The sequence below is a fragment of the Schistocerca serialis genome, chromosome 4 (genome assembly GCF_023864345.2).
Source record: "Schistocerca serialis cubense isolate TAMUIC-IGC-003099 chromosome 4, iqSchSeri2.2, whole genome shotgun sequence".
NCBI lineage: Eukaryota > Metazoa > Arthropoda > Insecta > Orthoptera > Acrididae > Schistocerca > Schistocerca serialis.
The window spans coordinates 489,497,278-489,519,162 of record NC_064641.1 but is presented as its reverse complement, the minus strand read 5'-3'; the positions used below and the strand labels follow the sequence as shown (position 1 = coordinate 489,519,162).

At 42.4% G+C, this 21,885-nt stretch overlaps 1 protein-coding gene across 1 annotated transcript in view; it reads right to left on the bottom strand.

Annotated features, from left to right (window-relative positions):
* LOC126473909 (serine/threonine-protein kinase 32A) overlaps nucleotides 1–21,885 on the bottom strand; it is a 622,586-nt gene that overhangs the window by 155,784 nt on the left and 444,917 nt on the right. Inside the window, exon 5 of the mRNA XM_050101255.1 lies at nucleotides 14,643–14,680. Within this exon, the coding sequence (XP_049957212.1) occupies nucleotides 14,643–14,680 (38 nt within the window). The remainder of the gene's footprint in view (nucleotides 1–14,642; nucleotides 14,681–21,885) is intronic.

Here is a 21,885-nt window from a genome sequence, read left to right as displayed (position 1 = left end):
TTACTTATTTTTTGTTGTCTCCATGCACGGAGACATAAATACATGGAAACAAGAGAGCAAAGAAGAAGCAAAGTTTCTGAAATCAGAGCTTGCGTGGTCAGTAGCTTAGGAGTACTTACTTAACCTATGTCACAGCAAGTATAAGCTCTGTAGGCAAGACGGCAGTTCTGACAATGAATTGTAAGATGGTTTGTTGAAAATTTCCAAGTTTTCAGATAGTCTTTTACTTGAGGACTACGTGGGATTCACACGGAGTAGTACAATTAACTGTTGCAACAGCCACTTGTAGGAAGATACAAATCGTCGAGCGATAATGGAAGCAAGAAGTGAGAGGTTCGCATTAGCACCAGTGTGTGGGCAGGTGTTGTGCGTGACAGACTCATGGGCTTATATACTTAACAACACAGATTAACGACTGCTGTTTATCAAAAATTCCTGCGCAAAAAATTACCCACGCTGGATAAAGTTACCTCTGCAGAAAGACAGTGGATGTCCTTTATGCGAGACGTGCCTAAAGCCAATTTCTTACGCCTCGTGTAATAGTACATAACACAAACATTTATTGAATGGTGGATTGATTGACAATGTCCAATAGCATGACTCCCCGCACAGCTGACCTTAGTGCTTAGATTTCAGGTTACGGAGACGTTTAAATCCGCCGGTGAATTCCACACCCTCACACACACTCAACATGACGCATGGGTATGATCAGATGCAATAGCAGCCAGGGATATTCGCACGAGCTCATGGCTCTCTGAGAAGGAGGGCAGTCTACGTTGTGACCACATGGAAAACCTTCAGCAGAGTCAGTGACACGTGGTTAACATAGAGCAACATTACCCAAATGCCAACGAGTACTTGTTTCTTGACACTTGTTTTTAGGCCAGATTTCTAGTTTTGCCTAGTACTACTGTGATATAATTCTATTCAACTCACCGCTCTTTTCATAAATCGGAAATCGACTGTGACTAATCCATCCATTATAAGCCTATGGCTTCAGATGAAAACTGGATTCTTCATCATAACGTAAATTCTGCGTAATAAACATTCGATCTGATGTAATATAAAAGACACTCTTGGTCACTAACCCGAAATTGCTTCAAATTATCCATCCCTTATTTTGTTTCTAATTTATCGCTAGCTTTGCTAACATACGATGGAATTCAGAACAACCTGTTATCTCCAGGGATGATAGCTTCAATGAACTGATCGTGCAAAACACTGCTAACCTTGTTTTAGAAAAGCATTTGTTACATTTAAGTCGAAGCAGAGAATAAAAATATCTTCATTTTCAAAACTTATTTTACTTCAAAGGCGATGTCGCAATTACTGTTAATTAATTAAAACATCCGTATAGATATATCGGTAACTTTCGCAATGCTGTGCCTAGACGAAATCCAGTTTCAGTTCTGTAATTCTCTCATCAAACGGAAACGATTCATACACGTCATCATGATAGCATTCTGGTTGTATTTTGTTTTGCTATTTTCCAGTAATTTCAGCTTTTGTATATTGTAGCCCTTCCACCAGCTTTCAACCCCGTTTAGTTAAAATATTGTCCTAAGCAACAATTTGTGAGTGGCTTCCAATGTCATGTGGGTTAACTGAACTATCTGCATAAGTACACATCAATATAACATAAAAATTTGATGCGTAAGACATTTCGTAATTCTGAAGTATGGCTTGTCTGATGCCATGTAAATGATATCACCAGCCACTGGAAGAAAGCCTCATCTGAGGGGGACGTTTAGGGGCACTTCACAGCTACAGGTGTGCGTATGTTTCGTCCTGGTTGAAGACGGCAGCAATGAGCTGTGAAATATTTTAGTGCATATATCTCGTGTTATCTTTGATGTACAAAGAATTAATAACAAAACATTATTCGAAGTTTTTGTTCGTTGTTTGTGAAGGTAGAAAACACGTCAGTTAACATATCAGACCGTGAATAATGGAGCTTCTGGTGATAATGTATCACTGCAACTAATAAATAGTAGAGGGGCAGCGTATATTCAAGAACAGATAACGATGTTATCTCAAGAGCACTGATAAGACTTCTGGAGTATCAACTTACGTCCTAGCCTTGAGTGTAACACACTAGTGCCCCACAGACTTTGACTGAACCGCATATACGACTACCTTAGAAGCGTGGGAATGGATGTGTGTGTGGGAGGGGGGGGGGGGAAGTGGGGGGGTGTGGCCTTGAATGTATCTCGCACAACTCTCTTAGTTGTGACATGATACTGTAGTACCCTTTCACTGACCTTAAAATCGTTGTCTGTTCTTGAACCCACACTGCCACTCTACCACTTATCAGTTACAGCATAATCGTATCGTCAGAAATTACTCATCGTTGGATGTTTAGCTGTTGTCATAGGTCTCCCGCCCCACTACTATCGTGGACCTACAACACCATAAAACTGACGACTACAATGTAAATATATTTGTAAGGTTAAAAACCACTCAAAAGCCAAGGTCACATAAAACTGTTTTTATTCAAGACAACCAGTTTCAACAGTCTTAGCTGTCATCTTCAGGTCTTAAACCTTTATTTATTTACTTATTTATTTATTTTTGTAATGCAGGCTATAAGATAGCGTTGTAACTAATAGGTGGTACAGGGGCAGCACGTGTTGAAGAACAGATAACGATATATCAAGTACACTGATAAGACTTCTGGAGTATCAGCTTACGTCCTAGCCTTCAATGTAACACAAACTAGTGCCCCAAAGACCTTGACTGTGTCACATATGCTGAGCTTTTATCCACTTAACATCTCGTGCATCAGGTTCAGCGTAAAATGAACATGTTTTACTACCAAAAAGTGTTTAAGACCCGAAGATAACAGCTAAGACTGTTGTCTTGAATAAAAAAATATATTTTATGCCATTCTTGCTTATGAGTAGGTTTTAACAAATAAAACAAATTGCCCTCCAATACTCTCATAAGGAAAAAAATTTTATCAATATTTACGGGATTCGTCGCTTTAGGAGGCTACGTGGTAAGTGGTGGGTCCAGTTAAGTGTTACAGTGTTACAGATATCAGTGTCAAATGTGGTCTAAATGTTTATTGATATTTCCTCTACAAACTGGAATTTTTTCGACCGGAAATGTCGAAGAGCAAAGGCGGAAGTGCCGTCGGAACGAAACAAACTTTCGATGTAGACCTCCACGCGCGGTATGTCACAGGTCAGCTGGCTCGTCTGAAATCAAAATTAAGTTGACGTTAGTGAAGAATATAAGATTCTTTAGCAGTTGTGCCTCGCTTAAGTTATTTGGACCGTAGGAAACAAAATGGCGGCCATTTGAAAAAAAATAGGGTTGTCTTCATCGACTTTACGACTTCTTCGCCAAGTAAAAATATTTATAGTTCATAAATGGGAATAAAAGTGGTACAACTCCTAGACAATTTAGTTAGCTTCGTCGGAAACAAAGAATCATGCCAACCGTTTCAGTATATTTGAATTTATCAAACCACGCGATAAAAAAAAACGTCATTTCGAGAAAAACGCGTTTAAAGTTTTTACTACATATAAATGCAATATTATGCAACGTACTTTCAATCTCCTATTCCGGGTCCATAAACTAGTCCTTCCTCTTCCCCACAGAGGGCATTCTGCTCGATCAGGGCCATCCTGCACTGCTCCAGAGCCGCTCGTACGGCCTGTGACAAGTGGTTTTCGGCCCCTTGAATCCGGCGGTCGTCTGAATGCTTGGCGAATTGCGTCGAATAGAGTCCCAGGGTGACGTCCATCGTTCTCATGGTCTTCAAAATTGCTGAATACCCTTCGTTGAAGCTGCTCACTGCCAGGAAAGTCGCAATCTCTACAGTCTGCGCACCAGAATGCAAGTGCTTAACTTCCAAACACACACGTTCAAACTTTCATTTGAATTTTGTGTGTTTCCACCCAAGCTCCGGTACAAAAACTCGTCCTCCGAAAGAAAAAAAAAAAAAAAAAACTGGAGCGTGAAAAAGTCCGATTTCAGGCAGGTGCATTTTTTTGTTCAACCGCGAATAAACAATTCCGTTCCATATTCGGAAAAACCGTTTCAGGGGTGGTTTCTAACATCCTGTAAGGTTTCGAAAAATGCAGCTTTAAAACAATCGATTTTTTGAACCAGAATATAGTAAACCTCTCCCTAATGTCATATAAAACAAACTATCCTACGATGATAGTTGTAAGATATTTTTTGAATAACCTTTCTACAATGACAATGATGAACGAAATTAACGAATAGCTATTACTCTCTAACTGGCCGACAATAGGGAGAACATACGGTACAGAATTTAGAGGTCACTTTCAGAGCCGTAATCCAATCGTGCGCTAGTCTAAGCGACTGATATGACAAAGGTCGTACCTGTGGCAGTTATTAGATCAGGGAGGCTGCCGTTTTCGGGCTGGGAACTTAAGCTCGCCGTCAGACTGAGCAGACGTTACGGGCTTGGGCGCGGCTGCGGATTAAAGCGGATGGTCCAGTCAGGCTAGCAGTACGGGCTACACAGCCCAGGTCGGCAACAGGCGGCCGCCTCCTCCCCTCCCCCAGACCCCCGCCCCAACCCCCTGCCAGGCTGCGCCGGCGCCGGGGGACGGCCGTCCGGCGTCGCGACGCCGTGGCGCCGGGGGCAGGCCGCGTCTCGCCGCGGACCCGCCTTCCTCTTATTTCCAGGTGCTGAGCGAGTCGATGCACACGCCATTTCTCACAGTAGGAGTTCTGCAGCTCAGGTTGGGGTTGGGGGTTACCTGCTCCTAGCGCTTTTGCGATTTCTCTAAATGCCACCACAAAACCAATGAAACCGTCTTCAGCATGTACCAGAATCTAAGTAAATCTCGAACGGAAATTTGAGGATAAACCTGCTACCAGCCACCTTGCTATAGAGGGGTGGACCACAAGCAGTTCGCAAATATGCTTTTGGCGTAATAACAAATGGTTCAAATGGCTACGCTACGGGACTTAACTTCTGAGGTCATCAGTCCCCTAGAACTTAGAACTACTTAAACCGAACTAACCTAAGGACATCACACACATCCATGCTCGAGGCAGAATTCGAACCTGCGACTGTAGCGGTAGCGCAGTTCCAGACTGTAGCGCCTAAAACCGCTCGTCCACTCCGGCCGGAGCGTAATAACACTAAACAAATGAAAATAGAAATTTACTAGGGAACCTGGTAATGCTTCGCAACTGCTATAGCAACTAGGTAACATGCTGATCTCCTCCTATTCCCTCGTTCAATCCATCTTCTCCTCCACTCTCTTTTTCTTTCTCCTCCTTGCCCCACTCTCTCTTAATCTCCTGTTGCCCCCACTCTATGTCCATTTCTTCCCCCTTCCGGCCTCCATCTCCCATTCATCTCTCTGTCTGACCCAGGGCCTCGTTTATTGTTGTTGCAAATTCAAATTCCGCGAAAATATTCCAATCATAACGCGATGAGTCATAAATGAATCTTTCCTGTTTTCTGTGGAAAACGAGTGCTAGGAAAGGAAGAAAACCAACATCGATCTACATACAATTTTCTTTACAAATATACGTAATGAGAAACATTGTTATGTGGAAGAAACAATTTGTCTAATGATTTAAATGCCCTGCTATCGTAGCTTGCTATCGTAGCTGTAATTGACTGCGAGAAAGAGAAAACAGCAGATTTTCGCAGCAGCGCACAACAGAGTACTTTCTTCGCCTCAGTTGGTCTTAACAGAAAAGATGTATATTGTCCTTTAATTTTTCCTAACAACGTTTCCTCTTTCTACATTCACTATGTTACATTAAAAAAAAAAAGTTCCGTTTCATACAGTAACGCGTAAAAATCAAGTAAATCGGTAGAGAACTACTATGGATTTTTGCTAACTACGTTTCGCCTCCATATATTCTACCCACCCACCCACCCACACACACACACACACACACACACACACACACACACACACACACACCAAAAATCTCGAAAGGTTACTTGCTGTAAACTTTTACACAATACTCTAATGAACATTCGGATGGAGATGGCCTACCTAATATTTTAATATTAAAAGCAGTTCATTAGAGTATTGCGTAAAAATTTAAAGTAAAAGAACTTTCCTGGATTTCGGTAAGAACGTTAAACAACGACTTGTCTTTATACAATATCATGGAGTGCAGACTATAAACACAGATATACATGCAGAGAACCATGAACCTACAAAAAAGATGCTCAAAGTAGTCTCCACGCTGTTATGACAAAACATTTAATGTTTTCAACACTGTTTTACAAATTTCTTTGTAAGTCTTCTGGGACTGTAGGTTTTCAAATTCTAGGTGGATTCCTTCCTTCAAACGCCCAACTTCAGCATTCTTGGCAGGGTAAACTTCATCTTTTAGCATGCCCCAGATTAAAAGAATACATGTCTGTCGCATCTGAGGATCGTGAGGGCCATTCAGTAACACCCCGCCTGCCAATCCATTCATCAAAGTTTTCGTTTATAAACACTCTCATAATAACCGAATAATGGAGGGGCGTTCCTGCTTGCTTCTCAACCGGCTGCAATTGTTCAAAAATAGCACTACTTTTCAGTTCTAACAACGCTTCTTGAGGCAGTCTATGTAATTTATAGAATTATCGTTATAGAATAAGGCGCAATTAGCGTAGCGCTGAAAATACAAAGGCCATACACTCGCGCCAGGAGAGTTTAACTCTGTCTCCATCGCCACATGGGGATTTGTAGAATCCCAGTAGACACTCACCTTCAAAGTCGCTTCGTCGTTCCGTGAGAAACAGTAAGTTGCGTACAACTCGCATAGTTTTTTAGCCGTGCCCGGATGAACTTCATTTATGCCTTGATATACAGTAGGACCATATGGTCTTCATTAAAGCTTTTTCTGGGTCTTTCGTAAGGCTTGTTGTTGCTGTCCCGTACTCTCTGGAGGGCTTTGTTTGACGTTTAGCAGGGGACTGCACGAAACATTGCATCGTTCTATAGAAAAATCACAAACGTACTGTCATGTTCCCACCAAGCTTGCAACACAAATACCTGCTGTTCTGTAGTTCACTTTCTCCTCATTGTTTCTCAGATAACAACACATAACACAATCTGTAACTGCTTCTGTCAGCTGATTTATGAGTACTGCACATTAGTCGAGTTCATAAATGACAACCTTTACATTTTTACCCTTTTTGTGCAACCTATAATCTGTTCTTAAATTATTTTTTAATTCCACATCGTGAGCTGACACTGCAACAAAGTGTGCACAGGTTTAGCAACTACCAGCACGAGGATTTCCAAGCCCATGTTGAAATGTTTGTAGAACACATATTTACACTTTGAAAGAGATCAACCGAGCAACACTTGTTCAGCTCGAAAGCACTGCTCCTACCATGAATTTTCTAAGGATTTAACTCTGGTGGAAAATACGACTGCTTAATTTTACTTCTAGAGTAATGTGTATGTCCTTAATGAATTGTGTCTGCGTTCATCCCTCTCCCGCAGCTTGCGAGTTTGTCCTCTTCAATTCTACTTGAGTAGCACACCCTGTAGCTTACCTCTTTCGACAAAACGCCTTTATCTGACTCCGGACAGGCCTGAGCAAGTACATATCGATGGTAGGCAATGAAAACCTCGTAATTCCTTTTCATTGATTTCGCAGGGGAAACAAAAACTGCTTCTTAAAAAATAATGTTAAGTGATACAGATAGTTGCTACATGTGGAACTGTATAGTAGTAGCCTAGTTATTAACAGATTAAATAAATCCATGCGCTTTCAAATGTCCCTTTGATTACGGAGTTACTGGTTACTGTAATTACGAGTTTTCACAGACAGGTGGAGTTACGAGGTTTACATTGCCGACCATTGATATGAAATAAATATATCCTGTTGAGACAAGTATTTACAGAGTACAAGCCTTTTGTATCGGCTACAAGTAAAATCAGACCTACTTTTCACTTTTCTGAACGTTGAGGCACACACAGAAATCCCTCAGACTCCTTCTTCTCTCATATAATATGAGAACATGACAGGTTTTTGCTTTTATCGTCTTCTTTCACTCTGTATCTTTTAGGCAAGTACACTCACATGTATAGTAGTGTAAAATTATACTGTAAAACTTTTGTCGTACTTATATTCATGCTGTCTCTGAAAGAATAAGTAAGAACATTTAAACACAAACATCCTGCTTTGCAAGTCGTTTCCCTTGTTGCTTCAGTATGGCTACAGTCTATATTTACATATTCATTTGAGAGTGCAATCGTGCACTTCTTACTTTTTTGACGTTGACTACTCTTCTTTTGTCTTCCACTTTTCACTACCTGGACAGTTTCAGAATATTCCCAGTCTTCCAAGACGTTAATAACGATGTTCCTCAAAGAATGTTCTGCAACAGCTACTAATCTTATGGAGAAACGGTGACTGAACTTGAAAGAGAATTACACGGAGCAATACGATTCTTGTCCAACAACTGCTTGGAAATGAATTGGTTTATCTTACGTCATGTGATTGCCCGAATATAAACACATACCTGAATGTAAAGGCTATGCAATTTAACTTGTAAATTGTATGTTCTCAGTTTCTACCGTGCCGTATAAAACAAGTATTAATTACGTTCTGAGGAATCTTTGAACACCCAGATGTCGGGTTTCGTAAAAATTTGCTGTATTCAGGCGCCTTTTGTAACCGTAAATATTCAGTTTTGTCGTATTTTCTGTTAGGCCAAAGCTCATATGTTCATGTGAGGTATAAAGTGGTTCAGTGATGTCCCATTGGCAGCAGATTTCACCACATACCTGGACGTCTGGCACGATGGGAATGTCATCACGCTCCCTCTTACCCACATTTAAATCCCGTCTGCAAATGGTTAAAATGGCTCTGAGCACTATGGGACTCAACATCTGAGGTCATCAGTCCCATAGAACTTAGAACTATTTAAACCTAACTAACCTAAGGACATCACGCACATCCATGCCCGAGGCAGGATTCGAACCTGCGACCGTAGCAGGCGCGCTGTTCCGGACTGAAGCGCCTAGAACCGCTCGGCCACAGTTACCGATTGGAATTCATTTTTATAAGAAGTGTGACATTATTGTAGTGTAGTGTAGTGTCTATCGGGCCGTATTCGTATTCTCTAAGTGTCTAGAACTCGGCTCTTTCCATTGATGTAATTAGTTTCATAATGTAATACTCGAATTATGTATTCTCATTTCATTTGAGTACGTCAAAAAGATAATGGATTCTGGTTTCTTGAGTACAGCTGTCTCAAGCTACAAATCTATAAATCTTTCAGCCGAATTCAATTTCCTGTTCTTCCTGCGCGAAAATACCTTTTTGTAACACGCTACTCAACTAGTACCACAACTTTGTACAGGTTTCATGCTAGTGTCCAACAGCAAACATAGTAAGAAAGAGAATTCCGATTACTTGTTCCTTACCTACAAGTTCTACACCGTCAGCTCACATAACTGCATTAAACATCAATAAGAAATGAACTCGATAGAACATTCAGTAGCAAACGGAAATATTATCGGCAGAATCATAGTGAGGAATAGAGTGAAAACATTGGTCAGTAAACCAAACGGCCGCTGTGGCCGAGTGGTTCTAGGCGCTTCAGTACAGATTGGCAAAATCAACATGAAACAATAAAAAAGAAAAATATACGTTAAACAGTAGCTGGCATACCTGGTTGCAAAACATGACAGTGCTCAACTAGAGTATTTGTTTGGATGACATTTCTCAAACGATTTCAGAGTTCGATAGTCACGAATACCCTGAATGTGTCTGTCAGCTGGCTATAAGGAGGAGTGTATCGAAAACGTTGGTCAGAAAATGACTTTTTCCGTCAAATCTGGATGTACTACAATGTTGTAAATCAGACAGGATAAATATCATGTGATGCTTTCTTTCTGTATAAATGTAGAGCAGTTAACTAAATTTCTATTAACGCCACCAATCAGTTTGCAGATTCTACTAGTCCATCAGCTCCTTTACCCTCTGTCCTTCTCCTCCAGCCCCCTCTCTGTCAATCTCCTTCTCCTTCTCCCTCTCTGCCCACCTCCTCTATACTTCACACTCTCTCCATCTGCTTTTCCCTTCTATCTCTGTCCATCTTCTCCTCCCCACTCTATCTATCTACTCCTGCCCCTTTTTCCAGTCCTCCAGCGCACTCTAGGTCCAACTCCTCTTGTCCATTCTGTCTCCTTCCACTACCTCCGCCCATCTCCACCACTTTCCTTTCTCTGTGCACTTCCTCCTCCTCTTCCAAATCGTTGTCCATCACACCCCTTCCCCTCTCTGTCTCTCCATTTCTTCTTCCACCCGTTCTTTTTCCACATTATTACTCCCACCCCAAAATGTGGCTGCTGGCTCTTACCCACAGAATACTTCTTTCCAGATAGTAAGTAATGTGGGTACCAAATTGAGTTGATATCATCCAGGGGCTTATGAGGGTTTTTTTATCTGCAGTTCAGCCCACTTACGCATATGTCATATCGGTTTCACACATATTTAACATATTTCGCACGTATCCGTGTACATATTTCACCTGCATGTCTACCGAATTTTGCTCTCCACATTCAATTTCACGTAGTTCAATGTTCTCGTCGTAATAATTTTGTAGGTATATTCAGTGACATACACTCCTGGAAATGGAAAAAAGAACACATTGACACCGGTGTGTCAGACCCACCATACTTGCTCCGGACACTGCGAGAGGGCTGTACAAGCAATGATCACACGCACGGCACAGCGGACACACTAGGAACCGCGGTGTTGGCCGTCGAATGGCGCTAGCTGCGCAGCATTTGTGCACCGCCGCCGTCAGTGTCAGCCAGTTTGCCGTGGCATACGGAGCTCCATCGCAGTCTTTAACACTGGTAGCATGCCGCGACAGCGTGGACGTGAACCGTATGTGCAGTTGACGGACTTTGAGCGAGGGCGTATAGTGGGCATGCGGGAGGCCGGGTGGACGTACCGCCGAATTGCTCAACACGTCGGGCGTGAGGTCTCCACAGTACATCGATGTTGTCGCCAGTGGTCGTCGGAAGGTGCACGTGCCCGTCGACCTGGGACCGGACCGCAGCGACGCACGGATGCACGCCAAGACCGTAGGATCCTACGCAGTGCCGTAGGGGACTGCACCGCCACTTCCCAGCAAATTAGGGACACTGTTGCTCCTGGGGTATCGGCGAGGACCATTCGCAACCGTCTCCATGAAGCTGGGCTACGGTCCCGCACACCGTTAGGCCGTCTTCCGCTCACGCCCCAACATCGTGCAGCCCGCCTCCAGTGGTGTCGCGACAGGCGTGAATGGAGGGACGAATGGAGACGTGTCGTCTTCAGCGATGAGAGTCGCTTCTGCCTTGGTGCCAATGATGGTCGTATGCGTGTTTGGCGCCGTGCAGGTGAGCCCACAATCAGGACTGCATACGACCGAGGCACACAGGGCCAACACCCGGCATCATGGTGTGGGGAGTGATCTCCTACACTGGCCGTACACCACTGGTGATCGTCGAGGGGACACTGAATAGTGCACGGTACATCCAAACCGTCATCGAACCCATCGTTCTACCATTCCTAGACCGGCAAGGGAACTTGCTGTTCCAACAGGACAATGCACGTCCGCATGTATCCCGTGCTCTAGAAGGTGTAAGTCAACTACCCTGGCCAGCAAGATCTCCGGATCTGTCCCCCATTGAGCATGTTTGGGACTGGATGAAGCGTCGTCTCACGCGGTCTGCACGTCCAGCACGAACGCTGGTCCAACTGAGGCGCCAGGTGGAAATGGCATGGCAAGCCGTTCCACAGGACTACATCCAGCATCTCTACGATCGTCTCCATGGGAGAATAGCAGCCTGCATTGCTGCGAAAGGTGGATATACACTGTACTAGTGCCGACATTGTGCATGCTCTGTTGCCTGTGTCTATGTGCCTGTGGTTCTGTCAGTGTGATCATGTGATGTATCTGACCCCAGGAATGTGTCAATAAAGTTTCCCCTTCCTGGGACAATGAATTCACGGTGTTCTTATTTCAATTTCCAGGAGTGTATGTGGATACTGTATGCGAAATGTGTTGCGTTTAGAATTAGTAGCATACAAGTAATAAATTTAAATGTCATTCACGATGCGGCAGTTTTCCAGGCATCTCACTGTTTACGACGTAATGTCTCCTAAACTATGTGTCATACCATGATTTTAATTTTGCTGTTACAGTCAGCGGTATATGCGAAATTCTTCGCGAATAGAGTCTAGCATAGAAGTTACACATTAAATCATCATGCCTGTCGTGGTCGTGCGGTAGCGTTTTTGCTTCCCACGCCCGGGTTCCCTGGTTCGATTCCCGGCGGGGTCAGGGATTTTCTCCGCCTCGTGAAGACTGGGTGTTGTGTGATGTCGTTAGATTTAAGTAGTTCTAAGTTCTAGGGGACTGATGACCATAGATGTTAAGTCCCATAGTGCTCAGAGCCATCATGCCTGATGCGGCAGTTTTTAATGCATGAATAGCGAAAATGTAGTAAGCAATAAAATTTTTTGCTTTCATCGTTTTGTGGACGTTGCCAACAAGAAAAGTTTTTTAAAAGTTTGAAATTGAGTGGAATATTTGTTGCAAGTAACTAGTGCTCTCATTCTGAAATATTGATGAATGGAGTCTTGGAATTTGCGTGTAGTAGGGTACTAACCCTTTGACAGGTAGGTGGTTTTAGCGATTCTTTCCAAACAGTAAGTAGTATGTGTACGAACTTTGGTTGTAAGCTGTCCAGTGGTTTGGTAGTAGGTTTGGGACGTACATACATAGATACATTTTTATAATATGTGTGGCTTAAAAGACAAACACAACCTGCAGTAGAGGTTGCAAAAGATGACCAGTACCAACATAAAATCATTATAACTTTGATTTTCTTTTTCATCAGGGACAGACAATGAAAGCGTAAGTCTAGAGGCATGTTTTTAAAGGAACATGTAATTACGTTTGTTCGTAGGAAAATTATAGAAGTTTGTTCCTCTATTCATGAAACCGAGTAATTCTCCCTTCTCGGTGGATATATAAAGTAATCTGTATCAACAGGATCTCATACAAGAGGGGGGAGCACCGTACGTAATAACGCGAAATTTAAAAAAAAATTGTTCAAATGGCTCTGAGCCCTATGGGACTTAACAGGGGAGGTCAGCAGTCCCCCAGAACTTAGAACTAATTAAACCTAACTAACCTAAGGACATCACACACATCCATGCCCGAGACAGGATTCGAACCTGCGACCGTAGCGGTCGCGCGGTTCCAGACTGAAGCGCCTAGAACCGCTCGGCCACCACAGCCGGCGCGAAATTTAAAGTCTGTTTGCTTACTCATATTAAGATTTTTCCATTCTCTACTGGAATTTAAAGTAAAGTCGAATTTTGGGGATAAACGTTTGATGTGGGAGAAGATACTAGTTGAGGCTATGAATTTACGAGAATATCTTTTTTCTTTCATTTCCATTTTGTTTTTCATTCACACAGGAACGTTAGTCTTTCTTTTATCTTACTATTTAGCACATACCGCCGCAGTTTACGGTTTCGTGGAAGAGAAAAGGTTGTTGTCCGTGTACTAAAGCAAGGCATGCTTTTTCAACGACAGCGCTTACAGGTGAAACGACTAGTCTGGTAAGTGAACTTCGTCACCGGAGGTGTGAAGCTAACGCTGACAAAGACGTCACACAGCAAAATTGGCGCTACGGTAATATGTCGTAGCTATATTTCTGGGATGATCATATCACCTGGGCGTGGCTGCATCATGAGAAAACGTTTCCACTCGGGTCACGCAACGCCTGTCACGACCGCAATAGATCATCCACGAAGCAAAGCGCCTCAAACAGCAGCACATTTCATAGAAACCACAGTGAGTGGACGAAAGAGAGAATGTCTTGTTGCGGAAGTATTTACAACGTATTTTTTTTTTCACTTGCTTTATTATAGCTTAAATTTAGTACAGTTTAACTTACTTGTTTATCTTTCCGGTGGTTCAGTTCATACATCAACTGTCATTACGGCCTCTGTAAGTGATGAATTTTAATAACTGTGGGATGCTTCTTATCTCGTAAACATGTGGTCTCCGTCTGCTCCGTTTCTAATCCCCATTTGCTGTGATTTAGTCCCATACGGTCACTTTCGCCTCTACTTCCTTAAGATACTTTTTGCATATCGGTAATCACGATTCCTTTATAAAAGAATTTTAGTTTTATTTTCGTTCTGCTATATTGCGCTACACGTCCCTACATAGTTTAACTACAAAATTGCAGCAAAAATGTCGTTAGTGACAATTAAAATGATTAAAAAGAAACGTGTACCGGTAGTGGGTGAAGGCAGACGCAGCAACGAAATTAAAGATAGCTTTTCCATGAAACAGATGTTCACTTTTTACCCGTCTTTTGCCATAAATACGCAGTGACTGATTGGATAAATTCTTCCCTACTGGGTCATTGAAAACTACGTGTCGTAAATTTAGTCCTTGTGGTAGAGCCAAAATGATGAATTATTGCTCTTTACTGTACTACGCATTCTGACTTTTTAACCTAACACTACAACACTTATTTAGCATACAGCAGAAGATAATGGAACCAACTGAGTACATTACCGATACTTAACACTAACGTAATATGAGAACTACTTATGAGAAGCAAATATATTGTTGAAAATCTTTTTATTATGTCGCTTACCCTCCTCGTTGAGAAGTATGTTGTCTGGTTTCACGTCCCTGGAAAGAGAGAAAGGAATGTAAGCTACATGTTTTGTTTTGGCTTAAACTGTCATTATAATTTTCTTATTTCTTACGATTTCAGTGAATAAGGAATAAATGGAAGAAACACAAATGTTACGTAGCCACTAAGGCAATGTAGAATCTTATAACACAGACTAAACTAGGAAAGAAAACGAATCGTGTGAACAGGGCCTGCTACCTATTTTCGCTCACGACATGAAAATAGTAGGCAAGACTGCATAATGCAGTAAGGAGGACCACCTTTTACTGATTTCTTACACCGCATATCACTGTATATAGGAAGCTGTAATATATTAAGTTCTGCTATGTCAGAATTTCCAGAATTTCCAAACTGGTAACTATCTGAAACCTTTGTCAATTTTATACAGGAGTACAGAATGACATACGTACATTTAATAAAATGGTTCATTCGTCTACTCGTGTTTAAATAACGAGAACAGTTTCCACACGCGATATGATGTGTGCTTCAGGACTTCAGTTGTTCGTAATTTGGTCCTAAGATTCATATACAGTGAGTCAGGAGTGAGGGTAAATGCTTTTAGGGCTGATAGTATTGGTGAATCGGAACAAAAGACTTGAAATGAACATATGCCCTTTTCTAGACCGTATCCGACATACAGATGTCAGAAAATCACAGTCGAATGTTGTTCTTCACCAACACTCACGAATACAACCAAAATGACACTAGGCTACGTAGTGATCTCTTTACTAACCATTTCAATGCGCACTTCACAAAGGAGGAACTTTTCACTCGTGTTTTACATCCGTGTTCTCAAATAAAGAACTGTACGATGAGCTCAGATCAGCGACACAGCAGCTGTTCGCAAAATGCAGTGCAATTGATGGTCGACTTTTACAACATCATTTGTGAGGAAACCTCTAAATGTAACCTTCAAGTAACATTCATTATGTAGTTGTGTACACGGAAGTAATAAAAGCAAGATACCTACTCCGTATAGGACCTGCAACATGCGGTCGTGCTTTATCCTGCTGAAATGTAGGATTTCTCAAGGATAGAATGAAGGGTAGAGCCACGGGTCGTAACACATCTCAGATGTAACGTCCACTGTTCAAAGTGCCGTCAGTGCGAACAAGAGGTGACCGAGACGTGTAACCAATAGCACCCCATACCATCACGCCGGGTGATATGCCAGTATGGCGATGACGAATACACGCTTCCAATGTGCGTTCACCGCGATGTCGCCAAACACGGATGCGACAATCATGATGCTGTAAACAGAACCTGAATTCATCCGAAAAAATGACGTTTTGCCATTCGTGCACCCAGATTCGTCGTTGAGTACGCCATCGCAGGCGATCCTGTCTGTGATGCAGCGTCAAGGGTAACCGCAACAATGATCTCCGAGCTGATAGTCCATTCTGCTGCAAACGTCGTCGAACTGTTCGTGTAGATGGTGGTTGTCTTGCAAACGTCCCCATCTGTTGACTCAGGGATCGAGACGTGGCTGTACGATCCGTTACAGCCATGCTGATAAGATGCCTCTCATCTCGACTGCTAGTGATACGAGGCCGTTGGGATCCAGCACGGCGTTCCGTATTAACCTCCTGAACCCACAGATTCCATATTCTGCTAACAGTCATTGGATCTCGACCAACGCTAACAGCAATGTCACGATATGATAAACCGCAATCGCGATAGGCTACAATACGACCTTTATCAAAGTCGGAAACGTGATGGTACGCATCTCTCCTCCTTACACGAGGCATCACAACAACGTTTCACCAGGCAACGCTGGTCACCTGCTGTTTGTGTATGAGAAATCGGTGGAAACTTTCCTCATGTCAGCACGTTGTAGGTGTCGCCACCGGCGCCAACATTGTGTGAATGCTCTGAAAAGCTACTCATTTGCACATCACAGCATCTTCTTCCTGTCGGTTAAATTTCGTGCCTGTAGCACGTCATCTTCGTGGTGTAGCAATTTTAATGGCCAGTACTGTAGTTGCAAGTTCTGATAATGACGATGGAAGCTGATAGGGATCACGCACGCTACTGTCCAGAGCAGACCACAAAGGCTCAATAACGTTGACATCTGGTGAGTTTAGTGGCCAGGGGAGATGCAACAATTCATCCTCGTGCTCACAAGACCAACCTTGGACGATGCGAGCTGTGTGAACAGGGTCCCTGGCGTCTTGGAACACAGCACCACTACTGGGAAACAAACACTGTACTGTGGTCTGGATCTGATCAGCCAGAAGGGTCGTGTAATCCTTGGCAGTGAAGCGATCTTGCAGAGTAACCACGGGGCGCACGGAATACCACGAAACGGCTGCCAAATCATCACCGAAGCCCCGCCATGATTCATTCTTGTGACGTAAGTACGACCAGAAATTGAGAACAGTGTGAAACAAGACACATCCGGCGTAGTGACTTTCTCCCACTGATCAACAACCCGGGTTTTATGTATGCGGCTCCATGTTTTCCTGTTACGGGCATTTGCACCGCTGATGGGTGGTTGTGCAATTCCAGCTCGCCTGCAATTCCCGGCTCCCTTCGTTTTGTTTTGGTTTTCAAGAGTGCTATATGTAGTTCTGCAGTGACTTTTACAGCTGCCGTCCCCTTATTTTTTTGTAACAGTCCTCTATGACCGTTTGTCACGATCACTCAACACACACTGTTGTCGCGTTGTGACATAGCGGCTGATGTCCTGCCGTGTTCCCTGTATGCGATACGGTGCCTCTTAAAATACCAAACACCTCGGCTCCCTTGGTTACGGAATCACGCACCACACTAGCACCAAAACACGGGCAACCAAAACTTTTTTTTGAAAAACTTTTTTACTTTGATAGCTAACTTTATAGATTTTTATGAGCTGAATCCAAATCTAACCTTAGTTTGATTGTATCACCCATAGTTTTCGAACAACATGCTTTTTATTGTACAGTATAAAAGTCCTATGCTATACGGTAAACGGGGAAATTAACGAAACGCTTTGCTACAACATAAGCATGGGCTGTATTTGCAGTAAGCTATCTAAAACAATGATATGTGTTGAAACTTCCTGGGAGATTGAAACTGGGTGCCGGACCGAGACTCGAACTCGGGACCTTTGCCTTTCGCGGGCAAGTTAAGTTCTCTACCATCTTTTTTTGTTCTAATCTAATTTTGTTCGTTTTTGTTCGTGGCATCTACTCGGGGCGAACGTCACAGGACATCCGTTTAAGTTCGTCGTTGATCCATTAACTCAGTTTTTTTTTTATTACAGAGGGCAGCTAACCCTCTGACCGAACACGCTGAGCTACCGTGCCGGCTACCATCTGAGCTACCCGAGCACGACTCACGCCCCGTCCTCACGGCTTTACTTCTGCCAGTACATCGTTTCCTACCTTCCAAACTTTACAGAAGCTCTCCTGCGAACCTTGCAGAACTAGCAAGGCTGTGGCTAAGCTATGTCTCCGCAATATCCTTTCTTTCAGCACTGTTAGTTCTGGAAGGTTCGCAGGAGAACTTCTGTAAAGCTTGGAAGGTAGGAGACGAGGTACTGTCAGAAGTAAAGCTGTGAGGACGGGGCGTGAGTCGTGCTTGGGTAGCTCAGATGGTAGAGAACTTGCCCGCGAAAGGCAAAGGTCCCGAGTTTGAATTTCGGTACGGCATACAGTTTTAATCAGTCAGGAAGTTTCATATCAGCGCACACTGCGCTGCAGAGTGAAAAACTCATTCTGGAATGATATTTGTTAATAGAAGTTTCACTTGTCAGCTGGAATTGGTTTGTATTTTCTTTCTCTTTTTTCGTTGAAGCTTCTTGTGTACCTCTATCTGCGATGAGTCGCTTGCTGAACTTTTCGGTGAAGTGACCAACAGGAGCCCCCCGTCATGTTGGTGTTCCAGCGGCCTTCGTAGCGTTCTTCCATCACTTTAATGTCCTGGTGAAAACGCTTTCCTTGCTCCTCACTAACATCTTCCATATTGTCCGGGAAGTAATCAAGGTGACTGCTCAAAAAGTGAACTTTAAGGCTCATTAAAGATCCTAAAGGTTTAAACTTCTTTAATATTGTCTCTATGTTAGTTACATATTCTGGGTCTTTTTCATGTCCTAAGAACTTTGTAACGACTTGCTTGAGCGATAGCCGTGCTTCTTTCTCATTTAAGGTCATTGTGGATTCAAAGTTAACATCAAACATCAATTTTCTAATGTCAGGTCCGACAAAGACACCTTCTTCTAGTTTAAGTTCTAAAAGGTATGGAAACTTTTGGCAGAGATACTTAAAATATGGTCCATCTTTAGGCAAAGAAACTACAAACTGTTTCATTAGGCCTAGCTTTATATGTAGGGGTGGTTGGAGTACGTTTTTTGGATCTACAAAGTTTTTGCGTAGAATATTCTTGTCACCAGGTTTTAAAGACTTCCTCACAGGCCAGTTCTTTCTGCACCAGGGTTGATTGCTAGCCCTACTGCCCCATTCACACAAGAAACATGGCAATTTGGTAAAGCCACCTTGCTGACCAAGGAGCATGCATGTTACTCTTACTCGTAGATCGCCAATTATCATCCAACCATGAGCAGAATAGCCTATTTTATTTAGCACCATTTCTAGGTTTTCACAGCTTTTTTCATATGTACAGAATGTCCAACAGGTATAGGCGCATACATGTTATCATTGTGTAATAAAACAGCCTTTAAAGTAGTTTTGGATGAATCACTAAAATAGCCTCCAGTCTTCCTTTTTGTATTCAATAGCAAACTCATTCATCAGACTGGGAATGTCTGAGCAGTACACTAAATAACCTTCTCGTTGAAAAACTTGGAAAATTGCTGCTCTCTCTTTGTATACATGTATATGCTGGTTCCAACTGCCAACAAGTTCTTTTCTTTTAATCTGGAGCCAAGCAATTCAGTTTCTTCTTTCGTTAAGCCCAGATCCCTAGGCAAATCGTTAAACTCGGTCTGAGTAAACAATTTGGGCTCTAGACTTTCTGTATCTTATTACAATGGAATTCATCATCATCTGGCTCATCTAAATCATATCGTACATCAGAAAATACTTCTGCTGGAATAGAATTGAAATCTTTTGGTGGTTCAGGAAACGGCAAATCCACACCTTGCCCTAATGGTCAGATGGCGGACGGAAGGTTAGGGTAGCTTATTACCTTTTTGTTTTTCGAATTATGACCAGTAATATCATCAGAATAATTTCTTGGCTCCCTCCACATCATAGGAATAGCAAATCGAAAGCCTGTTTTCTCCTTTTGGGACCATTTTCTCAGATCTTCAACACACACGTAACATACCTTATGTGGCGCCCAAAATTTATCTTGATCACCATATTCAGATCCAAAGTGTGATAGATAAACTTTTTTCACGAACTCTGTAATGTTTGTTTGGTGTTTTTTTTCACCAATTCACCACAAATGTAACAAAAATAATTAGCAGAATTTTTACAACCGCGATTAGACATTGTACTGGGTACATGTACAGGAAATGGTAAAGTAAGGTTAGGTTGACAGTAAGCAAAACACCATCTGTTAACACTAAAATAGAATCGACCTTTCTTTTTGCCAGCAAATGTTTTTGAGCAGTGCTACCAACGTCATCTACATTCATTACATCTCCTTTTCAAATTATTTTAACGATACATAAAAGCTGTTAAATTCTTTAAAAAACCGCTTAATTTAATACATTTAACTGTAAAATGTGAAGAAATGGTGGGTAACATTTTTTAAGTATCTTATTTGGATTTCTCACCCTAAAAACACGTTGTTGTTGTTGTTGTGGTCTTCAGTCCTGAGACTGGTTTGATGCAGCTCTCCATGCTACTCTATCCTGTGCAAGCTGCTTCATCTCCTAGTACCTACTGCAACCTACATCCTTCTGAATCTGCTTAGTGTATTCATCTCTCGTTCTCCCTCTACGATTTTTAGCCTCCACGATGCCCTCCAATACTAAATTGGTGATACCTTGACGCCTCAGACCATGTCCTACCAACCGATCCCTTCTTCTGGTCAAGTTGTGCCACAAACTTCTCTTTTCCCCAATCCTATTCAATACTTCCTCATTAATTATGTGATCTACTCATCTAATCTTCAGCGTTCTTCTGTAGCACCACATTTCGAAAGCTTCTATTCTCTTCTTGTCCCAACTATTTATCGTCCATGTTTCACTTCCATACATGGCTACACTCCATACAAATACTTTCAGAAACGACTTCCTGACACTTAAATCTATATTCGATGTTAACAAATCTCTCTTCTTCAAAAACGCTTTCCTTCCCATTGCCAGTCTACATTTTATATCCTCTCTACTTCGACCGTCATCAGTTATTTTGCTCCCCAAATAGCAAAACTCCTTTACTACTTTAAGTGTGTCATTTCCTAATCTAATTCCCTCAGCATCACCCGACTTAATTCGACTACATTCCATTATCCTCGTTTTGCTTTTGTTGATGTTCATACATAAGAGTAAGGTATTTTCAGCAAAAAAGGTTTTCCATCGCTGGCCTGTGTAATTTACCCACGCTATAATTTACTTAGCTCCGACATATTGCGCTCACGGCTTCACAAAACACTGTTCTCACCACGCCTGACACCTGCAACGTTTTGAGTACAAGTTCCGTTCGCGGTAAAATACAATAACTCAAGCTGCGGGCTTGGCTAGCATCTGCATTTGTGTTCGAGTATGCGCCTGTCGTCGTGTTTTCAAATTTTTGCCCAACACCTGCAGTTTAAACTTGTGAGGAAGGTGGCAAGCCCTATGAATAGATCGAAATTTTTACATTCATACTCTGAAAACCACTGTGAAGCGCAGAGAAGAAGATTTTCGCTCGTACCACATATTTATGTTTCTTCTCATTCTGCTCGAGAATTGGAAGAAGCGAGAATGATTTCTTAAATACATTTGTGCGTGCTGACCTATCGTAGCTTAGCGATCTGTAAAGTGCGATATATAGAGTGCTGAATTATTTTCCTAGTTCCCTCCCTAACACTATTTCTTGAAAGCTGGTAAATAGTTATTCGGGGCGAACTTAGGGTCGATCTTAAAGCGTCTGCCAGTTCATGTTTTTCGGTATTTTCGTAATTATCTCCCGTGACACAGACAAACATTTGTGCTGCCCTACTTTATACGCGTTCAGCACTCCCTGTAAGCATTTTTTGACATACTTCCCTCATACTTAAAAATCTTCCAGGACGAACTATACAAGTGTCTTATAAATAATCTGCTTTGCAA